This window comes from Podarcis liolepis (assembly GCF_965112155.1).
Source record: "Podarcis liolepis genome assembly, chromosome: 3".
Classification (NCBI taxonomy): Eukaryota; Metazoa; Chordata; class Lepidosauria; order Squamata; family Lacertidae; genus Podarcis; species Podarcis liolepis.
In genome coordinates this window covers 1,581,448-1,603,585 of record NC_139557.1, presented here as the reverse complement: position 1 = coordinate 1,603,585, position 22,138 = coordinate 1,581,448, and the positions used below count along the sequence as shown (strand labels likewise).

The 22,138-nt window shown below is 45.1% G+C and overlaps 1 protein-coding gene across 2 annotated transcripts in view; it reads right to left on the bottom strand.

Annotated features, from left to right (window-relative positions):
- Positions 1-22,068, bottom strand: part of CLIC5 (chloride intracellular channel 5) — a 55,147-nt gene extending 33,079 nt beyond the window's left edge. Inside the window, exon 1 of one of the 2 annotated variants that reach the window (XM_083495290.1) lies at positions 21,537-22,068. In XM_083495290.1, the coding sequence (XP_083351416.1) occupies positions 21,537-21,977 (441 nt within the window). In that variant the 5' untranslated portion in view covers positions 21,978-22,068. Of the gene's footprint in view, positions 1-6,467; positions 6,829-21,536 lie in introns of those variants that run through there. The other variant, XM_083495291.1, reaches the window with a different exon arrangement.
- Positions 22,069-22,138: the final 70 nt, after the last annotated feature.

The following is a 22,138-nucleotide window of genomic DNA, read 5'->3' as shown; positions in this document are numbered from 1 at the left end:
AGCCAGAGGACACAGGCTGCCAAAGTGGCAGGTCCAAGGTTAATGAGCATTGTGAAGATTTGAACCTGAGTCTCCCTTGGTCCTGGACTCTAACCACTAGACCAGCCTCCCCCACCCTTCTTCCCTTCCATCAGCCCCAGGCAGTGAGGGCAATTGTTAGGGGCGACATCTGGGGGGCACTGAAGTGCCTTGTCTCTAAGTGTACACTTCAGAAGTAGCCACACACTTAACGTAAGAGCACAAGAAGAGCGCTGCTGGACCAGGCCAAGGCCTCTGGAAGTCCAGCGCACGGTGGCCAACCAGACGCCCACGAGTGCAGCAACACTCTCCCCACTTGGGATTCCCAGCAACCAGCCTGCAGAGGCTTCTGAAAGAGGAGGTGAAACAGTCACAACGAAATGCAGCCACTGGGAGTTTGTTCCTGCATTGGGAGAGGGGCTTGTCAAGCAAAAGAGGCTTGTGAACTCTGGTGTATACAACTTCAGGATGGGGGCATGTCTGTAAAATGCGTGGCACATCAATCGAAAGAAAGCTCGATATCCCTGTCCTGTGGCCTGCAGATGGCTTGAAAGCATCCCTTACACAAGCCCATGTTTCTGCAGTACCAGGGGAGCAGCAAGAGGAATTTCTGCTGGGCTCCTATAAATATCTGTCAGAATGCTTTTAGAATTCGTGGGCCACAAATTGTGCAGGCCTTTTATATGCCATTTAAAAGCCAAATGTTAGGAACATTGTTACTGACTTTTCCTTGAGCACCAGCTGCCCATAACCCAACAGTTTCTAACATTACAATAGGGGCAATTCTGTTTTCACACCATAGTAAAATGTCAATGCCTCATAGGAAAGGCTAAATGCATCCCATATGAAGGGACCATTATCTTTCTTGAACGTAGCAGTAAGAAGCTGCTCTTTAAAATACATGGCCAATTTCTCCCAACTTCAAATTTTAAAGGTGCCTCTTTACCAATCTGCTTGCAATTCATAGCTTCTTCATACATTCCCAAGTCTCCCTCTCTCCTGAATCTCACAACATTCTGCTTCATCGCATGGCCCTGAGTTTTCCCATGCCATGTTTACAAGTCTTTTGCTTCATAGTGAGAACCCCCGGCAATGCAGGAATCTCCATAAAGAATCCATGGCAGGTGGCCATCCAACCTGTTTAAAACCCTCCAAGGAAGGAGAGCCCACCACTTTCTGAGGGAGTCTGTTCCTCTGTCAAATGACTCTTATCATCAGAAAGTTATTCCTGGTGTTTAGTCAGCATTTCCTGTCTTGTAACTTGAAGCCCTTGGTTTGAGTCCTACCTTCTAGAGCAGGAGAAAGCAAGCTTGCTCCGTCTTCCTTGTGACAGCCCTTGAGATACTTGAAGATTGCTCTCGTGCCACCTCTCAGTCTCCGCTTGTCCAGACTAAACCTATGCAATTCCCTCAACCATTACTCATCAGGCCCTTGATAATCTTGGTCGCTCTCCGCGTCAAAATGACCTTGACAGATTAGAGAACTGGGCCAAAACAAACAAGATGAATTTTAACAGGGAGAAATATAAAGTATTGCACTTGGGCAAAAAAAAATGAGAGGCACAAATACAAGATGGGTGACACCTGGCTTGAGAGCAGTACATGTGAAAAGGACCTAGGAGTCTTGGTTGACCACAAACTTGGCATGAGCCAACAGTGTGACGTGGCATCTAAAAAAGCCAATGCAATTCTGGGCTGCATCAATAGGAGTATAGCATCTAGATCAAGGGAAGTAATAGTGCCACTGTATTCTGCTCTGGTCAGACCTCACCTGGAGTACTGTGTCCAGTTCTGGGCACCACAATTCAAGAAGGACACTGACAAACTGGAACGTGTCCAGAGGAGGGCAATCAAAATGGTCAGAGGCCTGGAAACGATGCCTTATGAGGAACGGCTAAGGGAGCTGGGCATGTTTAGCCTGGAGAAGAGGAGGTTAAGGGGTGATATGATAGCCATGTTCAAATATATAAAAGGATGTCACATAGAGGAGGGAGAAAGGTTGTTTTCTGCTGCTCCAGAGAAGCGGACACGGAGCAATGGATCCAAACTACAAGAAAGAAGATTCCACCTAAACATTAGGAAGAACTTCCTGACAGTAAGAGCTGTTCGACAGTGGAATTTGCTGCCAAGGAGTGTGGTGGAGTCTCCTCCTTTGGAGGTCTTTAAGCAGAGGCTTGACAACCATATGTCAGGAGTGCTCTGATGGTGTTTCCTGCTTGGCAGGGGGTGGACTCGATGGCCCTTGTGGTCTCTTCCAACTCTATGATTCTATGATTCTATGATATACGTTCCAGCTTGCCAATATTCTTCTTAAATGGTGGGACCCAGAACAGGACCCAGTGTTTCAGGTGTGATCTGACCAAGGCAGAATAGAGCGGGACTATTACTTACCTTCATCAAGACAATAGACTTCTGTTGATGCAGCCTAGAATAGCATTAGCTTTCTTTCTTTCTTTCTTTCTTTCTTTCTTTCTTTCTCTCTCTCTCTCTCTCTCTCTCTCTCTCTCTCTCTCTCTCTCTCTTTATGCTGCTGTATCACACTGTTGACTCATATTAAGCTTGTGGTCCACTAAGATCCCTAGATCCTTTTCACATGTCCTGCTAGTAAGCCAAGTGTACCCCATTTTATATTTATGCATCTGGTTCTTCCTACCTACGTGCAGAACCTGACATTTGTCCCTATTGAAATTCATTTTGTTAGCTTGGACCCATTTCTCCAATCTGTTAAGATCATTTTGCATTCTGATTCTGTCTTCTGCAGCATTAGCAACCCTTCTCAGTTTGGTGCCATCTGCAAATTGGATGAGCATCCCCACAATTCTTTCATCCGTGTCATTTATAAAGACGTTGAACAACAATGGCCCCATAACAGAACCTTGCGGCACTCCACAGGTCACTTTTCCTAGGATGATAAGGAACCATTCATCGGTACCTTGGTTCTCAAATGGCTTGGCTCCCGAACAAATCGGCTTCCGAACACTGCAAACCCGGAAGTAAGTGTTCCGGTTTGTGAATGTTTTTGGGAAGTTGAATGTCCGATGCAGCTTCCACGGCTTCCGATTGAGTCCAAGGAGCTCCTGCAACCAATCGGAAGCCGTGCCTTGGTTTTCAAACAGTTCCGGGAGTCGAACGAACTCCCGGAATAGATTAAGTTCAACAACCAAGGTACCATTGTACTCTTTGGGTTTGGTCAGTTAACCAGCTACCGGTACAAATCCACCTAACAGTCTTGCCCACATTTTAGCAGCTTTTCTGCAATAATACAATGGGGGAGTTTGTCATAATGGCCTTAATATACAATTGTACAGATCTGTCTCCCAAACTAGGTGGATTATTTTACTATTGTTTCTGCCAAAACATTCTCCATTCATACAAAATATCTAGATAAGTGTATATGAGAATTTCCACGAATGATGTTTAAAGCACCTTTCAGCATCACTTGCACTATGAATCATAACATGTATTTGCAGTGCTTCTTTTCTAGAAAAAACATTGCTGGTACTCACCATTATCCTCTCCCCCCCCCCACCCCCTTTCCTCTCTCACACACTGATGGATGGGGCAGTTAAAAAGAGCCTACCTTAAATAGGGCTGATGAGCTGAAATGCCTCCCCAAACTGAGCCATGCTTTCCCCTGCTGCCATCATGGGAGGTGCTCCAAACGTACCACCAGCAGTTACTGCTCTCCTCAGCGTCTCAGTAGCAGGAGGCAACCCTCATTTTTTCTCTCCAGCAGACTACAGAATGAGGACAGGAAGCATTCTCCCTTCACTCTGGAGGCTGCTGGGAAGAAAACAAAATGGTGTTTTCCACTGCTTTTCATCTAGAAAAAGAAGGTGCCAATACTGCTTACCCCTGAGTACAATCAGAAAAAAGCACTGGTGTTTTCCCAGGCTCATCGGGCTCCAGGAACAGCAGCACCCCCAGGCCCACAAAACATGCCACTGTGGAAAAAGTAGGCCATGGAGCGTGCACGGTTTTGATCCTCCCATACTGGAGACAGAAGAACTTCTGTCTCGGCCCTAATTTTATATCAGTTACAGATTTGCGCTCACACTGCAGAGTCAGGAAACTGTGGGTGCAATCCTATACCCCAGATTTATTTTCATTCTATGCCATCCTTCCTCCCAAACAGGAGCTCAGGATGGTGTACAATGTATTTAAAACACTATTACAAAATGTTTCACAATAACAAAAAAATTAAAAATGCATCAATTCTTAAAAACGACAGTGTCAAATTTACAGTTGCTGGATCCCCGATATATTTAATTCTCAAAAGACCCAAGTGAATAAATAGATCTTAAGTGGTTCTTGAAGAATAGCAGGGAAATGAGGGGGACCAGCCATATTTCCCCAGGAAGGGGGTCCAAAGTCTCAGTGCTAGCTGGTGGCAGCCCTGCAATAAAACCCCCCTCTAGAGATGCCCCCACCAGCAGAAATGCCCTGGTGCCAGGTCACACTGTGGACCACCAGGCCAACCCAGAGTGGCCAGAACATGCCAGGATGAGGGTCAACGTGAGCCTATTCCTGTATTTCACCAGACCTTGGTCCTGCCCCGATTCTTGGCATGGCATTACACTGATTTTGGATGTGGTAAAGGTAAAAAACTCAATAGTGCTACCCACTGCCTCCTCCCCTGCCCACGCTGTCAGGATTCAGACAAACTCTAAAACCAACCAAAGTACATCAACAGCAGGACGGAGTGCATGGCATGAGCCCATCTCTCTCTGGCCTCTCACTTGCACACTGACCACGCAAGGGGAGACATGGGTGGGGGCAACCAGAAGGGCACTGGACAGAAGCAGCCTGGTCTCGTGACATACAGGGGTACCTCGGCTACGAACTTAATTCCTTCTGGAGGTCCGTTCTTAACCTGAAACTGTTCTTAACCTGAGGTGCCACTTTCGCTAATGGGGCCTCCTGCTGCCACTGCACCGCCGGAGCATGATTTCTGTTCTCATCCTGAAGCAAAGTTCTTAACCCGAAGTACTATTTCTGGGTTAGCGGAGTCTGTAACCTGAAGCGTCTGTAACCCGAGGTACCACTGTACCTATAAGAGCATATTGATAACATTTCTCCTTCCAGAATGCTTATGGATACCTTGTATCCAACACACGACCCCCCCCCCCGTTCCTATAAGTGGGGGGTCAAAGAAAAATCACCCCACACAGGTATGCAAGGGAAGAGGGGGAGCTACGCTACAAAGCAGAACTGCTGCAGATGTGTCCCCCTTCCTTTGCCATGTGTGAAAACTGTGCCCTGCCCCCAACAGCTGGGACTGGGGTCTCCCAGGCATCAGACACAAGGCTAAGCAGGTGCTCTCACCTGCGGGTAAACAACAGCACCTCCCCTCCTGCCATTGCAACGACTGGAGACATTTGCTTTGGGCCCACAGAACAGAGCAGTCCCAAGACACACTCCACCTTCTTCAGGGAAGGCTCCAAGGGAGGAAGGCTGAGGCAGGGAAACGGAAAGAGCACTCAAGTGGCAGAACTCTCTACCCATCGCCTCCTCCATGTGCTGCAGCCACTGCTGGTTGCTTTCTGATGCTGCCTTCCTGCTCTCCCTTTGCTCTCCAGGGCCCTGTCTAGCAGCAAAAGGGGCAGCACCACTTGCCCAGACCACATGGGAGCACACGGTTTGACCAGTAGCATTTCTCTGCAGGCCCCGTGACTGCAAGCTGTGTGACAAGTGCAACCCTACTCAGCGCGGAGACGGAGGGTGAGGAACATGCTGCTCCTGTCTGCCTGCAGGTGTCTTGTGTCTGCTGCTTCCAAGCTGAGCGGCTTGATGAACTTCTGCTCTTCTACCTGCCTGAGGTACATGTAGTGACTTAACATGTGTGAAAATACTTCACATATAAAAAGCCACAAAAGCTTTCATTTTGTCCCAGTCAGTACCATTTTCAGTGAAGTTCACACAAGTGGAACCAAGCTATGACCAAAACACTCGAGCAGCGTGAACTGGTTCCACACAATAACAAAACCTGCCTATATTTTTACTTCTGCATGGACAGTGGTAACACTGCACATATATATTGAAGGGGAGAGGGTTCACAGAGTTTTTCACATGCAGATGTGTGCAGTGACAAAGGGGTTTCTGGGACGAGACCCTCCCTCCTGTTTCCTCAGAGGGACACGTTCTCTCTCACACTAATGCAGAATTCAAAAGACGGAAGCAAGGCTCTTTGTGGCTCTTTGTGGCATGCCTGGCCCACGCGAGTGAGGAGATCGTGGCACCGTAGACAACAAAGACTAGTGCAATAAGCAGGAAGGAAGGCAAACAGCACACAAAAGAACAAGCAAGAGAACAGAAGCACAAAACTGAAACACCTCCAAGGGAACACCGAGCTGTCAAAGTCAGCCCTGCCAGGCAGCAGCCGGAGAGTTCACTGCATTCAGTGGAAGCCCAGCTGACAAGAGAGTTAAAACATTTCCATGTCTCACCTACCTTCACAAAGAGCTCGATTTCAGGGTCCTTTCCTTCTCCATTTGCAGGAGATGAGTCTGTCATTTTTTACCCCCCCACCCCCCAAGCTAGGAGGTGTTCTGCTTACGCCACAAAGCAATAAAGGTTCCAGCTCCACAACAGCTATGCTTCCTTTTATAATAAGGGGGAAAAGAGAAGGCTTGCAATGCTCTCTTCCCCTCCTCTAAACCATCTCTTTGCTGTTTCTGAAACTTCTCTTACCAGAGAAAATAAATTTCCTAGCTGAGAAAGGACTTATCAGAAGACTCTGCTACGGTTTAATGGTTCACAGGAGCAACAAGTGCTAACTGTGCTGCGTTGTGTTTCAGAGTGCTCATCTGTCAGAGCTCTGGCTCACACAGCCAGCCCAAAATAGCCCCGTGCCAGAGAAGAGGGTGGAGTTAGCTCACAGGAGAGCAGAGAGCTATTGGTACCTCAGGACAAATAGTTTCTTCTCAGCATTATATGGAAATCCATCCCCCATGTGTTTCCCTCTGCCACAGTTTTTACAAAATGATATCAGAGTGTTGCCTTAAATCTCAATGTTATCTTCCAAAGCATATTATTTCCATTATCCACATTTCGAGGGGACCTAAAGACGTGCACCCCAAGGTTCCTGCCGACGCTGCTCATTTTGCTGGCTCACAGAGCTAAAAACAAAACATGTCATTCTCTGCCTTTCATTCATTCTCCTATTCAGAGGCTGGCTATAGAGAGGGTCTCTGCAAACTCATAGAGTAATGTGACATATGCATAAAATGCAATGCAGCAGGGAAGAGGAGACCACTTGGGGAACATAGAATGTGTGTATGAAGTGGGGAGTGGGAAGGTGGGCAAGGAATCTTCCTGCAGTTTTTTGTCTTACATTTTGAGATCGAAGCTTTCAAAACTGCACTGATATATTGATTTATTAGAATTCTCGGGTGGTGGTGGGAAGAGGCTGCAAGCCATTTATATTGCATATTACTAGTTGAACTTTATTTAGCAATAAGAGCATAATCCATCTTTTTTAGGTATTACATTTCAACTATAATGGTTTTTTCCTATACTGTTCTTACTTCATCCTGTGTTCTGCATTTTTACAGAAAAACAACTGGAATGTATAAATTGGCTATTCCCATTCATTTAAAGCAGGGATGGGTGACCTGCAGTCCTCTGGGTGTATACATATGAAAAATGTAGATTGAGACTCTTAATCTCTGGGTTGTCTGTTTGAGCCCCACGTGGGCTGAAAAATCCCTGCATTGTGGGGGTTAGGCTACATGAGCCTCATGTTCCCTTCCAATGCGCAGTTCTGTGGATCTATGATCCCCGTCTCACACAGTCTTCCTTCAAAGAGTTATAGGGTTCAGTGAAGGTGAATGACAACACCACGCTGGTTAAGCTCTGCCTCCTCCCTCAGGTTTGAAGTCACAGGGAAGCTTCCAGGCCCCACACTTAGACCTCTTCCTCAACACCTGGAGAGCCGTGTGGATGGGCAGCAAGAAGTGGAAGAGGGACCACCAGGGCCAGAGACAAGGAGACAAGGAGACAAGTGCGAAGTACAAACCTGCCGAATGAGAACTCTTCTGCCTAGAAGTCCCGTCAGTGAGCCTGTTCTGGTCAACACAAGGTCTCTTCCAGCCCCCGACCTTCTCTGTCACCTCCTCTGTGTATGTCAACGCAGAGCTCATCTGAATTGGGGCTGAACAAATCTGAACTATGTTTCACTGCCATTGCTTCTAACAAGAACAACAAAATCCCAATAACTGAAGCGTGGGGGACAAAATGCTCCTGCGGGGCATCGGTTTCTTTTGGAAAGACTTTTAATTTAACAGTAATGCTCATTTGGAAGGTGTTGTTGTTCAAATGCTAGGAGTTATCTAAACGCCATAATGAAACGCCAGGATCCTCCCTCCATGGAGCCTTAATGGAAACAGCTATCAGGTGCCTCTCTGTAAGATAACATATTCAGAAGAATGCCATTCGTGCCACAATTAACTTGGAAGAAAGCCCCACCTGTTTCAACAGAGCTTGAGCAGGCCAGGCTTTCTTCCCAGAGGGGGGTCTGGCCTCCAACCCCACCTTTAAAAAGACCACCACCTTTTCTTGAGTGCAGCTTTTCCTACAGCGCTATGTTACAGCCTATAGCTCTGCTTAGTTGGTCTAACAGGCTCTGTTAATTGTTTTAACTGGCCCTGTCAATGTTGCTGCTTTTGTTATTTTTGGTTATTTGATATTATTGTATTCACGGTGCCTTTACAATATTGTGAGTTGCCCGGGGAAGACTATGCACCCAAAGCAGCACCCAAATAATTGTATAAATGAATACAAAGTATTAAAAACTTACTTTCAAGTTATACTTAACACCACATATTAACAGCTCAATCATAACTATGTTTACACATATATTTTGTTTACTTCCAAATAATTTAACATCATTTGTCTGTTCAGTTTTGTGCATTGGTGGAGGGCTTGAATGGAAGTTTTCCTGAATTTTGCCAATAAGAGTTTATATCATTTGTATCTCTTAGAGTGGTGAATGGCACTATTTAGTGGGAAGAAAGTCCAATGAAAATCCTCATTACATATTTTTACATGGCTGTTTATTTGTATATATTCTAAACATTTATATATGGATGTTTTATGATAACTTACATTTGTATTGCCTGATAAAGGTTTGGTGTAGAAGAATAATTTTGCCAATGTGGAGGCACCTGAGGCACCCCCCCCCATGAAGCCTGCCCTCTTCCCTTGTCAGACTGAAACCCATTTTAACTAGAGCTATGCAGACCCCTACTAAGAAATATTCCTAACCTTGTTGAAACTCTTTTGGCTTACATCAAAAAACTCAAATAGTCTGAGTAGGAACTTCCTAATTTATGTTAACATTTTTGCTTCAGGTGCTTTCAGGTGTGTTGTTTTCATTAATCTGTAAGCCACTCTGGGAGTACTTCTAGCTGAAGAATAGGGTAAAATTGCTTTGAATGACGTCTGGTGACAACTCTTAATTGGAACAAACATCCAAATCTTAGCTCTTTTGTCCCATTTTTGCTATCCCAACTCCCGTGTGATGTACACAACACTTCATAGACAGCCCTGACCGGTCTATGAAGATAGCCCAAGTGTTGTCATATTACAACCATGAATCACTTAAATGTCAGTTAAACTTAAGAGCAACAGTTTATTTATACAGTCAAACCTCAGTTCCTGAACAGCTCCGTTTTCAAACATTTCGGCTCCCAAACGCCGAAAACCTGGAAGTAAACGCTCTGGTTTTGAACATTTTTCGGAAGCTGAACGTCCAACGCAGCTTCCGCTTGAGTGCAGGAAGCTCTTGCAACCAATTGGAAGCCACGCCTTGGTTGTCAAACGCTTTGGAAGCTGAATGGGCTTCTGGAACTGTTTACATTCGACAACCAAGGCTTGACTTCTACTGAAGAGCAGCATAGAATATAATGAGGCATCAGGCATAAGCCTGCATTTTATTAATGTTTGATCAGGACTTGTATATTAGAGAGAGCCTAAAAGATTTTCAAATGTTTCAATGCCAGGCAGAGAAAACCTTGGCCATTCTCCTAAGACAAGGGGCCCCTTTTGATTTATAGCAGAAAACAATTCTCAAAGTCATAAAAGCTGAAATTACAGACTAAAAGCAGGACATTGACCCTACATGTTACAGAAGATAAAAAAAAAAGGCAGAGATAAACATAATTAGGAATGGGCAAATAGTAAAATGATACCATGGGCCTCTCTTAAACCTTGAGCTGTATTTTCTAAGGCCAGAGGCAAATGGGAGAAAAAAAGCATCTAGCTGGGAAGTCTTTTTAAAGCATCTAGCTGGGAAGTCTTTTTAAAGCTGTTTCTTCCTTAAACAGATAATGGGGAAAGCAGCTTGCTGAAGGGGAGGAGGCTTCTTCTGAAACTGTTTTAAACTGAGTCCTTTTCTTTCTTTCTCTCTCTACTTTAAAAAGGCCTTATTCCTTTTAAGAGGCTATCTGTGTTGTGTATTAAATATGTTGGCTTAAATGTAATTATGCAAAGGATTTAACAAATGCTAGAAGAGTTGTATTTATCTTGAAATTAAGTCAGCCACCAGTCCAGCCTCTTGCCAGACAAGAAGACGCCATCAAATGCTGTCCTGATATATTAGCTGTCAGACATTTGTTTAGAAACCTTCAAATGAAGGATATCTTTCAATGTTGATGTGAAACTCAAGATCCTTGACATATGTTTAAGATAAAAATTTAAGATTAACCATTTGTTTTAGAAGGCAATAGGGCAAGGAGGGCAAGAGGTGAGCTGGTAATTAAGATTCCTTGTTGAGACACATGTAAGATATATTACTACTTATTTGTCATTTATAGATGTAACAATATATAGCTGTTTGTCTTCCATATAAGGACAGAAGGATATGGGTGTATCTTTTTGTGATTGGTTCTAGCAGTCAGCCAATAGGAAATCCAACCAGGATGATTGGACAGAGGCAGCCACAGGAGGAGCAAAGGGGGCTGGATTAAGGGAATATAAGGGCTGGCCATAATGGCAGGAGGCCAGGCCAGAGCTTGGTAACCATATACCACTGTGCCTCTCATTTATTTGTCTGACAAATAAATAATTATTTTAAATTCTCTATTGCTGCGTTGAATATTTCATTCCAGCTAAGCGTTAACCACAAGCAGGGTGCTACAATAATAATAAAGCCAAATAATGTAATGCATTAAAAATGCAATGCAGTAATTTCTAAAAGCAATAGCAAAATACAGTTAACCCTTAAAACAAAGTAAAACACAAGCCTAGGGGCAGCAAGTGCAAAATATGTTAAGACATTAAAAATTGCAACAAATAAGCCTAGGAGTTACTCATTAAGCAGCCAAGATGGACAAGGGTCAAAGGGATGAAACTTCGGTCACATCTGTCTTATTGGTGACCATTTTTTCTTTTGATAATGCATTCAGAATAATCTACTAAGAAACAAATATTAGTGCATGCTCATCTTACTGCATCAGAAAAGGCTGGTGAGCAAGGCCAATTAGTTATTATACCAATCCAGGTTTCAGATTACACAATATAAATGAATATAAACTCAGCTCCGCAAGGGCTTCGGCATTTGCCCTTATGAAGTACACAGCAGAATATGATCATGTCACCACATTAATAAAACAGGAAGGCTGCTCAAGAAATGGAATAATCACATTCTGTGCAAGAAAACTTCATTGTACTTCATCTTTAAGGTGTGATCATCTTTCATAGGCCTGAGCTAAGTACGACTTCACAGCAAAGACTTTTGATAAGGTGAGCGCAAGGCCGAGCATAAAGCACATCACTGCACAACAAAATTCTTTTTTTAAAAAAGAGCAACCACCTTTAGCTTGGGGGTTCTACGCAAAGGGTGCATGGAGCCCACCAGCACCTCTGCTGCGTTGCCCCGTGGAAGAGGGAAAGGAGGCGAGGCGACTGCTTCTTCTCCCTGCTCATTGCTTGGGGAGAGCAGCTGGAGAGGCAGCCACAGCAAAGAGTGGCCCTGGCAGGGTTGGCAGGGGGCCCTGGCAGGGCCATGTGGACCCCTTTCTTCCTGGAGCCCATTCACCAAGCGGCAGCTCAGCAAGGGAGCAGGCAGCCCTGGAGGGAGCCTGGTCAGCTCTAGTATCTGCTCACAGAGAACAGATAGGAAAGCTGCAGTAAAAGAAGCCCTTGGCCAGTTGTTAAAAACAAGGCCAAGGGCTGGTTATCATGCAATGGTCACTAGGGGGAAACCAGATTAAATGGCCAGCTCCACTTAGTGCTTGCTGTACTGTAAAGAAAACTATTAAAGCTTTTCAGCAGTTGCGTAACTACTACCTAAAGTCCTGTATATGATGAAGTGAGCACAGCCCTCCCACCCCCATTCACCTTGTATCTGCACATTTAAAAAATAATTCTCTCTTTACCACTCTCTGCTTCCAAGCTGTTCTATGTAAAACAAGCTTCAGTGTTACCTATTCATCATAATGGAGATGCTAAAGGAGGCTTTTCCCTTTGGGGCCAAAGTGCATGAAACACGCACCCCTTCAGAATGGATTAAACCTTTCCAAGTCTTCAGGTGCAGGGAACCTTCAATTTTTTTAAAAAAGTAAAACTAAAGTCTATATAACTTTTTGATTTTTTTTTGCAGAATTTGGATGCAATTCACACAAATAGTTACCCCTTCTGAGGGGATGAAGCCTGCCCAATTTCAACAAAAGGAAAGAAAGGGGGAAATCTCACCTCTCAAGCCTCTCAGAAGCTCGTTTGTCTGTAAATGCCTTGTTAGCAGCAAAACCTGCCTAGCAAATACTGAGAGTTTTCCACTTCTCCTTGTAACTTGGGGCACACACAGACCTCCTAATATACGCAAGGGCTCTCCATTCTCTACTATGAACATAGCTGTCAACTTTTCCCTTTTCTTGCGAGGAATCCTATTCGGAATAAGGGAATTTCCCTTTAAAAAGGGGGAGCGTTGACAGCTATGAAAGAGAAAAACACTCTGCATGTGTGGACAGAGGCTCTGCTCATGTGAATCTCAGTATATATGAGGCCTTATGAGGAACGGTTGAAGGAGCTGGGTTTGCTTGGTCTGGAAAAGAGGAGACTGAGAGGAGATATGAGAGCCGTCTTAGGTATCTCAAGGGCTGTCCCATGGAGGAGGGAGCAGGCTTGTTTTCTCCTGCTCTGGAGGGCAGGACTCAAAGCAATGGCTGCAAGTGACAAGAAAGGAGGTTGCAACTCAACATCAGGAAGAACTTTCTGACAGTAAGAGCTGTTGGACAGTGGAGCAGCCTCCCTCGCGAGGTAGTGGCCTCTCCTTCCTTGGAGGTTTTCAAGCAGAGGCTGGATGGCCATCTCTCATGGATGCTTTAGCTGAGATTCCTGCCTTGCAGGGGGTTGGACTAGATGACCCCTAAGGTCCCTTCCAACTCTACGGTTCTATGATTCTATGATATATAGAAGCCACAAGATTGTAGTTCATGTATTGGGAAACCTACTAATGTGATTACCGGTATTTAGAACCTAACTGTATACACATGCATTTAAATAGCACTGCAGCAAGTCTTCATTTCACTCCTGCTGTTTCCTGTTACAGCTTCCAGAGGGCGCTATTTTGCTGTTTTATACCAGTGGCCCAAAAACCCGAATGAATGAAAAGGAAAAGAAACCTGATGACAAACTTTGCAAATCTTTCATATAATATGGGCTGGTGGTTCACCTGCAGCAGGGATGTATTATTTTGGATTGAATGCTGACTTGACTGAATGCTCCCCCAAATACCCTCCAGGAAGGATCCACTTAGAAAACGGGGTGTTAAGGGCAGAGATACAGAGTTTTATTTGGAAAGTACGTGCAAAAGGAAGTCTGGATGAGCCTCTAGTTTAAAATGGTTTGGGCACAGAAGTACATTTCCACACCTGAGTTCGTCTTCTTCTGAAACCCCCCCCCCCCCATGTTAAGGGCGGGTACTAAAAGCACAGAAGAAATCTGAACCCAGTAGGATGCCAGGCATATAGTGCCAGTCCTATCATATAATAATAATAATAATAATAATAATAATAATAATAATACCCTGCCCTCCCTGGCTCAGGGTGGCTAACACCAATGAAGTTACAATAAAACATAATAGGAAGAAAAGGGAAAAAACGTTAATTAAAATATGGGTTAAAATACAATTTAAAATGCGGCCTCATTTTAGTAGTAGCCCATAAATCAAAACCATAAGGGGAGGGAAACATAAGGGTCAGACTGAGTCCAAACCAAAGGCAGGCGGAACAGCTCTGTCTTGCAGGCCCCGAGGAAAGAAGTCAAGTCCCGCAGGGCCCTGGTCTCTTGTGACAGAGCGTTCCACCAAGTCGAGGCCAGTGCTGAAAAGGCCCTGGCCCTAGTTGAGACCAATCTAACCACCTTGCGGCTCGGGACCTCCAGAGTGTTGTTATTTGTGGACCTTAAGGTCCTCTGTGGGGCACACCAGGAGAGGCGGTCCCGTAGGACTGACTGCCGTTGACAAAGAGAAGCTACCCCACTAGGCAATCAGTTCCATGACACACGACTGCACTAATCTGCATAGCACTAGAGATCTGGCTGATGGACACGACAATCTTGGACTGCAGCCTTTGAGTCAGAAGCATTGAGTCCATTGCATTCTCTTACGTACATAACGCTACATTGAAGTTCCTGGCTTGTGCCTATCCCAGTCTGTGCAAGTATCACATGACCATCGACATCCATGCAGATCAGAAATGGTCATCTCCTGCTTCTTTCACAATTCCTTCCAGCACAGATCCAACAGAGGGAGAAGAGCCAGTGTACAGGGTCCTATATACTAAAAGAGGACTCATTGACCAAGTATGGATCCTCTGGTGGCCAAAATAGAATCAACCATCCAGAAGAAGAGGCACCAGTAGCCTTTGGAGAACTGGGGTGTTTGCAGAAGCGCAGCAGGGAAAGTCCTGCGAAGGAGGGGAACCCCTGACAGCCCAGTAAGGACTGAGCCTGCTCAGTGAGCATGACGAGCTCAGGGGTTTGACTGGCATTGTGCTGGCAGTGCTGCATACCTTCCATAAATGAATAATATCCTGACTGCTGACCTAGTGAGGAGTATCACTCTCTTGCTCTCCTTCGAGATCTGCTGCCCTTATTCATTTTTAATGTCACACCTTGATACTTTTGTGCTAAAGTTTCCACAAACTTTGCCAGTCTAATTAGTCCTTTTTTCACATATCATTTTAAAGCAATCTGAAACCATGGTTCCCTAACTCCAACCCCTCATGTGGACCACTTGAAAACCATTGAGGGTCTTGGTGGACCACTTAATGATGTTTCTGACTGTTGTAGCAATTGTGAGGGACTGTGGCCGCGTTTGCATGTCCAAATCATGGCTTAACAATAACTCATGAACCTGCTGGCTCCAAAGGAAGAGGAGACTGCAGGCACTCTGCTCCTCACTGAGCCTTTTAGGTGCAGCAGCAGCTAAGTCAAGGTTTGGCTTAGTATGCAGTTTGACCCCAGGATTGTGGTGAAGGTCCCATCAACTGTAGCCAAGATAAGAGGTCATGGTTATGGAGGAGAGAGCTTAAATGTGAGCCGAAGGTTTGGACACTACAAGTTCCTCTCTGGGAGTCAGCACAGTCATTTCTTCTCAGGAAGTGAGTGACAGGGGAAAGAGGCCTTTCACACAGGCCACTTAGTGCAGAGCCCTTTAGCTTCAGGAAGGAATAACAGGTTTCTACTGTCAAGGCTGAGCCATGGGCAGCAGTCCGAGATTAGCCAGAGGTTGGAAACCGAAAGCCAGCAGTCAGGATGGAAGAGGAACTTGCAGGGCGAGAAGAAGACCTTGTTGCTCAATCACAACTCAATGGGAACAGGAGAGCTTTCCTGTCCAGGAGGGTCCAGTGGCCAGTCTGCAGCACACTGCTTGCCACAAAGACCAGCTGTCCACCAATTCCCACAGCCCCTGGCATCCCCAGAGCTGGAAGATGGAGGCAGTTGAGGCCTGCCCAAAATGGGATGGATGCAGTTCCAGCGTGGGCTCATCACTCCTGGGTGCATCCTGACATGAAGTAAGCACAATGCAACTGGCAATATGTTTGAAAAAGCACCTTTCAGTGCTCACACAACTGCGCTCACATGAGGTGGACAGCAGCACCAGGCTCACTAGCTGGCCTCCTCTGTCACAGCCCCATTGGCCGGGTCCTGTTTTGGAGTGGATGCTCTGAAGTGGGCAGACAGAGGGACTCCCCACATGGTGGAGAACCCTGACAAGGGCGCAGAATCACACAGGAAGCCTCAACGTGCACAGCAGGCTCCCTTCTGCAGAGCTTTACACACACACACCATGTGGGGGGTGGAGCGGGGGGCGAGGAAGGCGAGGGTGGGGTGACGGACCAAGGCCAGCAAGTGAAGCCTCATGCTTCCTCTCGTGTGAGTGTCATCGCAGGAGCACCCAATGCCTGAACAAGTTCCCTGATTTGCTGTGCTTGGAGCTTTTATACTCTTGCTATTCTGAGATATTATCAAGCATCGAGCACACAGCCAATCAGCTCTTGAGGCCTGAGAGAAACTTTGCTCCCTGCTCAACTGTTTTTCAGAGCCAGCGGAGAAAGGAGCCAAAGAAAAGGCTTTATTGCTACAGTCGTCAGTAATTAGACCTATCATGGACACCAGCTGAATCAACAGCAATGCAATGTTCAGAGGAATGAATATGTGAAATTAATTGCTCTTATCGGAGGAATTAGTTGCTTCTGATCAAACTGCTGCATGCTTTACTGCCATCTCAGTGTGCTTCAAGTTTATGAGAAGGAAGGATATAGCACCTCAAAATGGCAGTGAAAGCAATGAAGCGGCCATTTAAATAATACTTTATGCTGAATGAGCATAGTTCCTCAGAACTTTCAATGTTTCTTCTGAGTAAGCAATTACACAGTCAAGACTTGGTTATGTATATGGCGTTTATTGCCCTGACTAAGGCCTTCGACACTGTAACTTGTAATGCCCTGTGGACTGTCCTTCTGAAAACTGGCTGCCCAGATAAATTTGTGAACATCATTCAGCTCCTGCATGATAATATGACAGCAACAATCACAGATAACAATGGCTCTCAAAGTGAACCATTTACAGTGGGATCAGGTGTTAAATGGGGTTGTGTTATTGCCCAAACTCTATTTTTTTCATTGGCATGATCCTACAACTGTCGAAGGGAAACTCCCCACTGCGGTAGAAATCAAAGCTCCTTAATCTGAGCAGGCTGAAAGCAAAGAGTAAGGTTACCATAACTTCCAACGCAGTTGGACAACGTAGTGTGTGGACACTCAGAGGGTGACCTCCAAACCATCCTAAATATATTCACAGCTTAAGGAAAGCTTGGCCTATTGCTCAACATCCAAAAAACCAAAGTGCTGCACCAACAAGCACAAAACAACCCCTCTGCAAATCCAACTCAATGGTGTAACGTTCAAAAGTGTTGATCACTTCTCCTACATGGGCAGTTATGTTTCCACAAGGGCCAACATTGATGCCGAAATCCAGCATTGCCAGAGTTCTGTGAATGCAGCTTTTCCCGACTGAAGGGCAGAGAGTTTGAGGAGGGAAATCAAAATGCTTGTTTACAAAGCTATTGTACTACCAACCTTACTGTATGCTTGTGAAACATGGACCACTTATAAACACAATCTCCAACTCCTCAAAAGATTCCATCAATGGTGTCTCCAAAAATTTTTACACATCACTTGGGAAGATAGGCAAACTAATGCCAGTGTACTGGAAGAAGCAAAGATCACCCGTGTGGAATCGATGATGCTTCAACATCAACTTCATTGGACTGGTCATAATGTTTGTATGCCTGACTATCATCTTCCAAAGCAACTACTCTATTCCCAGCTTAAGAATGAAAAGCGTAATGCTGGTGGTCAACAAAAGAGGTTTAAAGACTCTCTCAAGGCAATTCTTAAAAAAAAGTAGTAGTATAAACACTGAGAACTGGGAAACACTGGCCTGCAAGTGCTCCAATTGGAGAACAGCCTTTACCAAAGGTGTCATGGGTTTTGAAGATGCTCGAACTCAGGATGAAAAGGAGAAACGTGCTAAGAGGAAGGCATGTTTGGCAAACCCTCACCATGATCAATTCCCACCCAGAAACCTATGTCCCCACTGTGGAAGGACATGTGGATTCAGAATTGGCCCTCACAGTCACTTATGGACTCACTGTTAAAACCATGTTCATGGAAGACAATCTGACTCGACTACAAGTGATCGCCAAAGAAGAAGACTGTTGCAAAACTCTTCTCCAGGCAGAAACAATGCGGCAGTGCTGCAATGCTCTTAATATGCATGCAGCTTAATGTAAACAACCCACCATAAGCAATTTTTACTATTTTTATAATACCTACCCTGGCTCAATATACAAACTTGTGGCTCACAATTAAAAGTGGTCATACCGTCATAAAATATGATATGCATAAGAGCCGGTGAGAGAAAATGTAAGGTCTGATCCGCAAGCATAGAGAGATTTGCAAATCACTTGATTTTGTGTATAAAACACACCCCATGGAAACCTTTGTTCATTCTCTGCAAGTTCAGACATGCCACAAACACTCAGAAACTATTTGTTAGCTTTGTGGGTTTCTCCCGAAACAGTCTTTGTAAAGCAAACTAGTGTGATATGGGACAGGCCTGTGTGTGGGACACAGTGTTAAAATTATGGAACCATAAATCAAGTCAGCTAAAAATGGCCATTAAATGGCCAGGCTTATATTGTGGGGGGAGATGTTCACAGGGGCATCCTTCCCACCCTCAACAACTGGTATCATAGGCTGCAATCCTACATTCAGGGAGTAAGCACCAATGAACAGAGCAGAAGTTACTGCCAAGTAAACATGCATAGGCTTCGCATGCAAATATCTGTATATCAAGGTCCATCAATCTTGATTGCCTAGTGAGTTTTCTCCTTGTAAAATGTATCTTTCACTATCCTGTTTTATTAGGGAAGTACACCAGACTGGTGCTAGAGAGTAGCACTGGGAGACTTCTGTTTGACCCCCTCCCCCCATGGCAGTTGATTTATGGATCCTTCAGGGCTCTATTCTGTCCCAATGCTACTTAACAACTATATGAAGCTACTGAGTGAGGTCAATAGTGCCATTATTATTTGAGAATAGTTAAACTGCTGTTTCTATTGCACTTTAATGATGTGTTTTAAGAGCTTGGTTTTATGGAATTTTATTGTTTCCCGTTCTGATCTGTGGATGTTTGGTAGCATATAAATATGCTAAATAAATAAAATAACTTTGAAAGTAAACATTGCTAATCACTACATATAAAATATTTAAAAGTGTATCTCAGGTATGTGCATGTGATGCCCACAGAACTTTCAGGGATTTTCTGTAATGATTGGTGTGAATTAGCATTTGCATTATTATCTCTTAGGTGCTCTGCCAATATTATCATATCTGTTCAGTAGTGTCGAGAGCACTCTTATCGGCTACAAAATAAAAATACATTTTCTGTCGGAGTGGCACTGGGAGCTGCCAACATGCCAGTTCACTAATGAGCACAGTGCATCTCCCAGGAAGCATTCACAAGGCGCATGGCTTTCAGATGTTGGACAGAGCTCACTGGTGGAGGTGTTTTCCCCTTGCTGGGGAACCAGCACCACCCCTTAAGGCTCCATCACTCTGTCCCCATTAAGTACACAAATGGACAGCAGTGCGACAGGTTGGTGCTGTTGTCTTTATTTATTTTACATTTCATGAACAATCCTAGCTTAGGTTCCCCTAACACTTTTTCTCATTAGTAAACACAATAGGCATGCTTTAAAACTATTTTTTCTGTTAGTATACATTTTCCTTTCAGTAAAGAAGTAAGGGAGCAATCCAAATCAGATCAAGCAGGATGTGTGGAGTTCGGAACAGGCACATCTCTGGTTGGGCTCAGAAGGGGCTCATCCGGATGAAGTTCTGCATCCTCAGCCAGAGACGCATCAGTATAAGTCCTCCTTCCAGAAAAGAAGGCTGAGCCGAGGGCAGGATAAATGCTGAAAAGGGGGCATGGATGGGATGGGGCAGACAGACCCCTGTTCCAAACTTTGTTCAGCTTGGTGACACGATCTAGCAACCCAGCAGAAGGTGCACTGGCAAAAGAGCGGTGTCTAAAGGCTTGCTTTCCCTCTGCTAGGCTTAGCGACAGGGCTGGCTCTCCCATAAGGCAAGGTGAGGCAACTGCCTCAGGCGGCAGGACTCACAGGGGCAACACAGCTGGCCTCCAATGAATGCATTGCCTGCTGCAGAATGTTCTTTGGCGCCCAGATCTGCTGCCTCCTTGCCATCCTTGCCCCCAGTGCCATCTCCACAGCAGCCTCTCGGCGAATAGGAGCTGCTGTGGGTCTCCTTCCACCACTAGGCAAGAAAAGGCAGGGGCTGCCCTCTGGGGTCTCCTAGGGTCTGCACCTGCCCAGCACGATTCAGAGAGCCCCCCCCCCCCATGGCTTTGCTTCCCACTTCAGCTGTCAGCTAAGGCTTATTTGACTCCCTGCTTGCTCCCAATGTAGATCTTTACTCCCTCCTCCTTCCCTGGTGAGGGAAGCCAAAGCCATTTTGTTGTTTGTCTCGGGTGCCAAAATGTATTGGGCCAGCCCTGCTCAGCAGCAGCCCTTCTCCTGAATGAAGTTTGAAGTTGCATCATTTACCCCAGTGTAATCCACTGAAAAGAATTTCCTATAGTTTGGATTACTCTGTTATATGTGATATATGCACCAATGGATCCTGCCCCTGCAAGTGTTACGTGGTAATCTACCTAGTGCTCAAAGGAGGGAGAAGGGGATTCCTTGCGCATTCTGTCTTCTGATAGAGAGAAGGCTCTTCATCAGGGATCTGTGAAGTGTTTTGCCCATTCCCTCACCATGAATGATTGCAACAGAGGCATCACTTAGGAAGCCAGCACAGCCCATGGCTTCTCAATTCATGCACAATGGCCCGAAAGCACTTCTGCCCAGACACCAGGCAAACATAGCAAAGTATAAGCTTTTCTCAAGAGAGCATTGTCAGCAAAGTGACCCTGGGAATAGCCATGAAAGAGCAGAGGGACAGTCTGAAATCACACAGGTACAGTTCTACGGCTGAAGCCAATCAGGTCTGGCTGTGCAAACTGCCTGGACAGAAGACTGCCTAAGACCCGTCTCCAAGCTGGGCTGAGCAATTCACAAGGACAAATCATGCACATACTTAATATAACTAATAACTACTACATAATTTGAAGTTATACTGTAGGAAAGCACAAGCTCTAAAGTGTGTTATTTTCTTCTGCAAAGCACAAGTCCTCCAATAGCTCAAAGATGATCACAATTATTATGGTAGTTTACAGGTTGATCAACTGTCCAAACCAGTTAGCAATGGGCAATTGTTGAGTAGCTTGCTTTTGAGTTACAAAAAGATTTCATCAGACAAAACAGCAAGGAAACAAGCAAATCTAATACAGACATTCTCCCCTCCCCCCGTGTCCAGCCCCCCCTCCAGTTAGGGAAATCTTAGTCTCATTCACATAATTGTGTATATACTTGGAAAAAGAACCTGCCTTAATGATGAGGAAAAGCTGAAGATCCTCTTTCTGAAAGTTGTTTTCTTCTGAATTATTATTGCTGGGCAATCTGATGGTATTTTGAGCATTTCTGGCCATGCTGTGGATCTTCTTTAGAATGTGATCGGTTGAAGACGCTTTATTTGCAGAGGAGCTAAGCAGCTGCACCTCCTCCTGATGTTGCTGACCTTCCAGAGCAAAAATCTCTCTCTGAAAGGAATTTCGTTCTTCTTTCCCATTGCAGCTATACTGAGATGACAGAGAATCCACATAGCTATTTTCCAGGCTCTCTCCACTTCTCATGTCCTTGCAGTCTGCCACAGCCTTAAAAGAAAGGCATGCTAGGTCTTCACGGATTTGATCATAAACTTGTTCCGCTTCCTCTGAATTTGGAATTCCACACAGCCTAGCATTCTCTGTGTTTCCCACATTTTCCATGCTGGGCAGTTAGTTAAATCAGCTGCTTCGGTGATCTCTGAGACTTGGAACTAACTTGGCAACCGTGACAGATAAACAGTGAGAGTAAGCAATGTTTGTGGTATACTTTCTGAATGCATTGTTACACGTGACAGATTACCAGCAATCATTTACAGACAGCT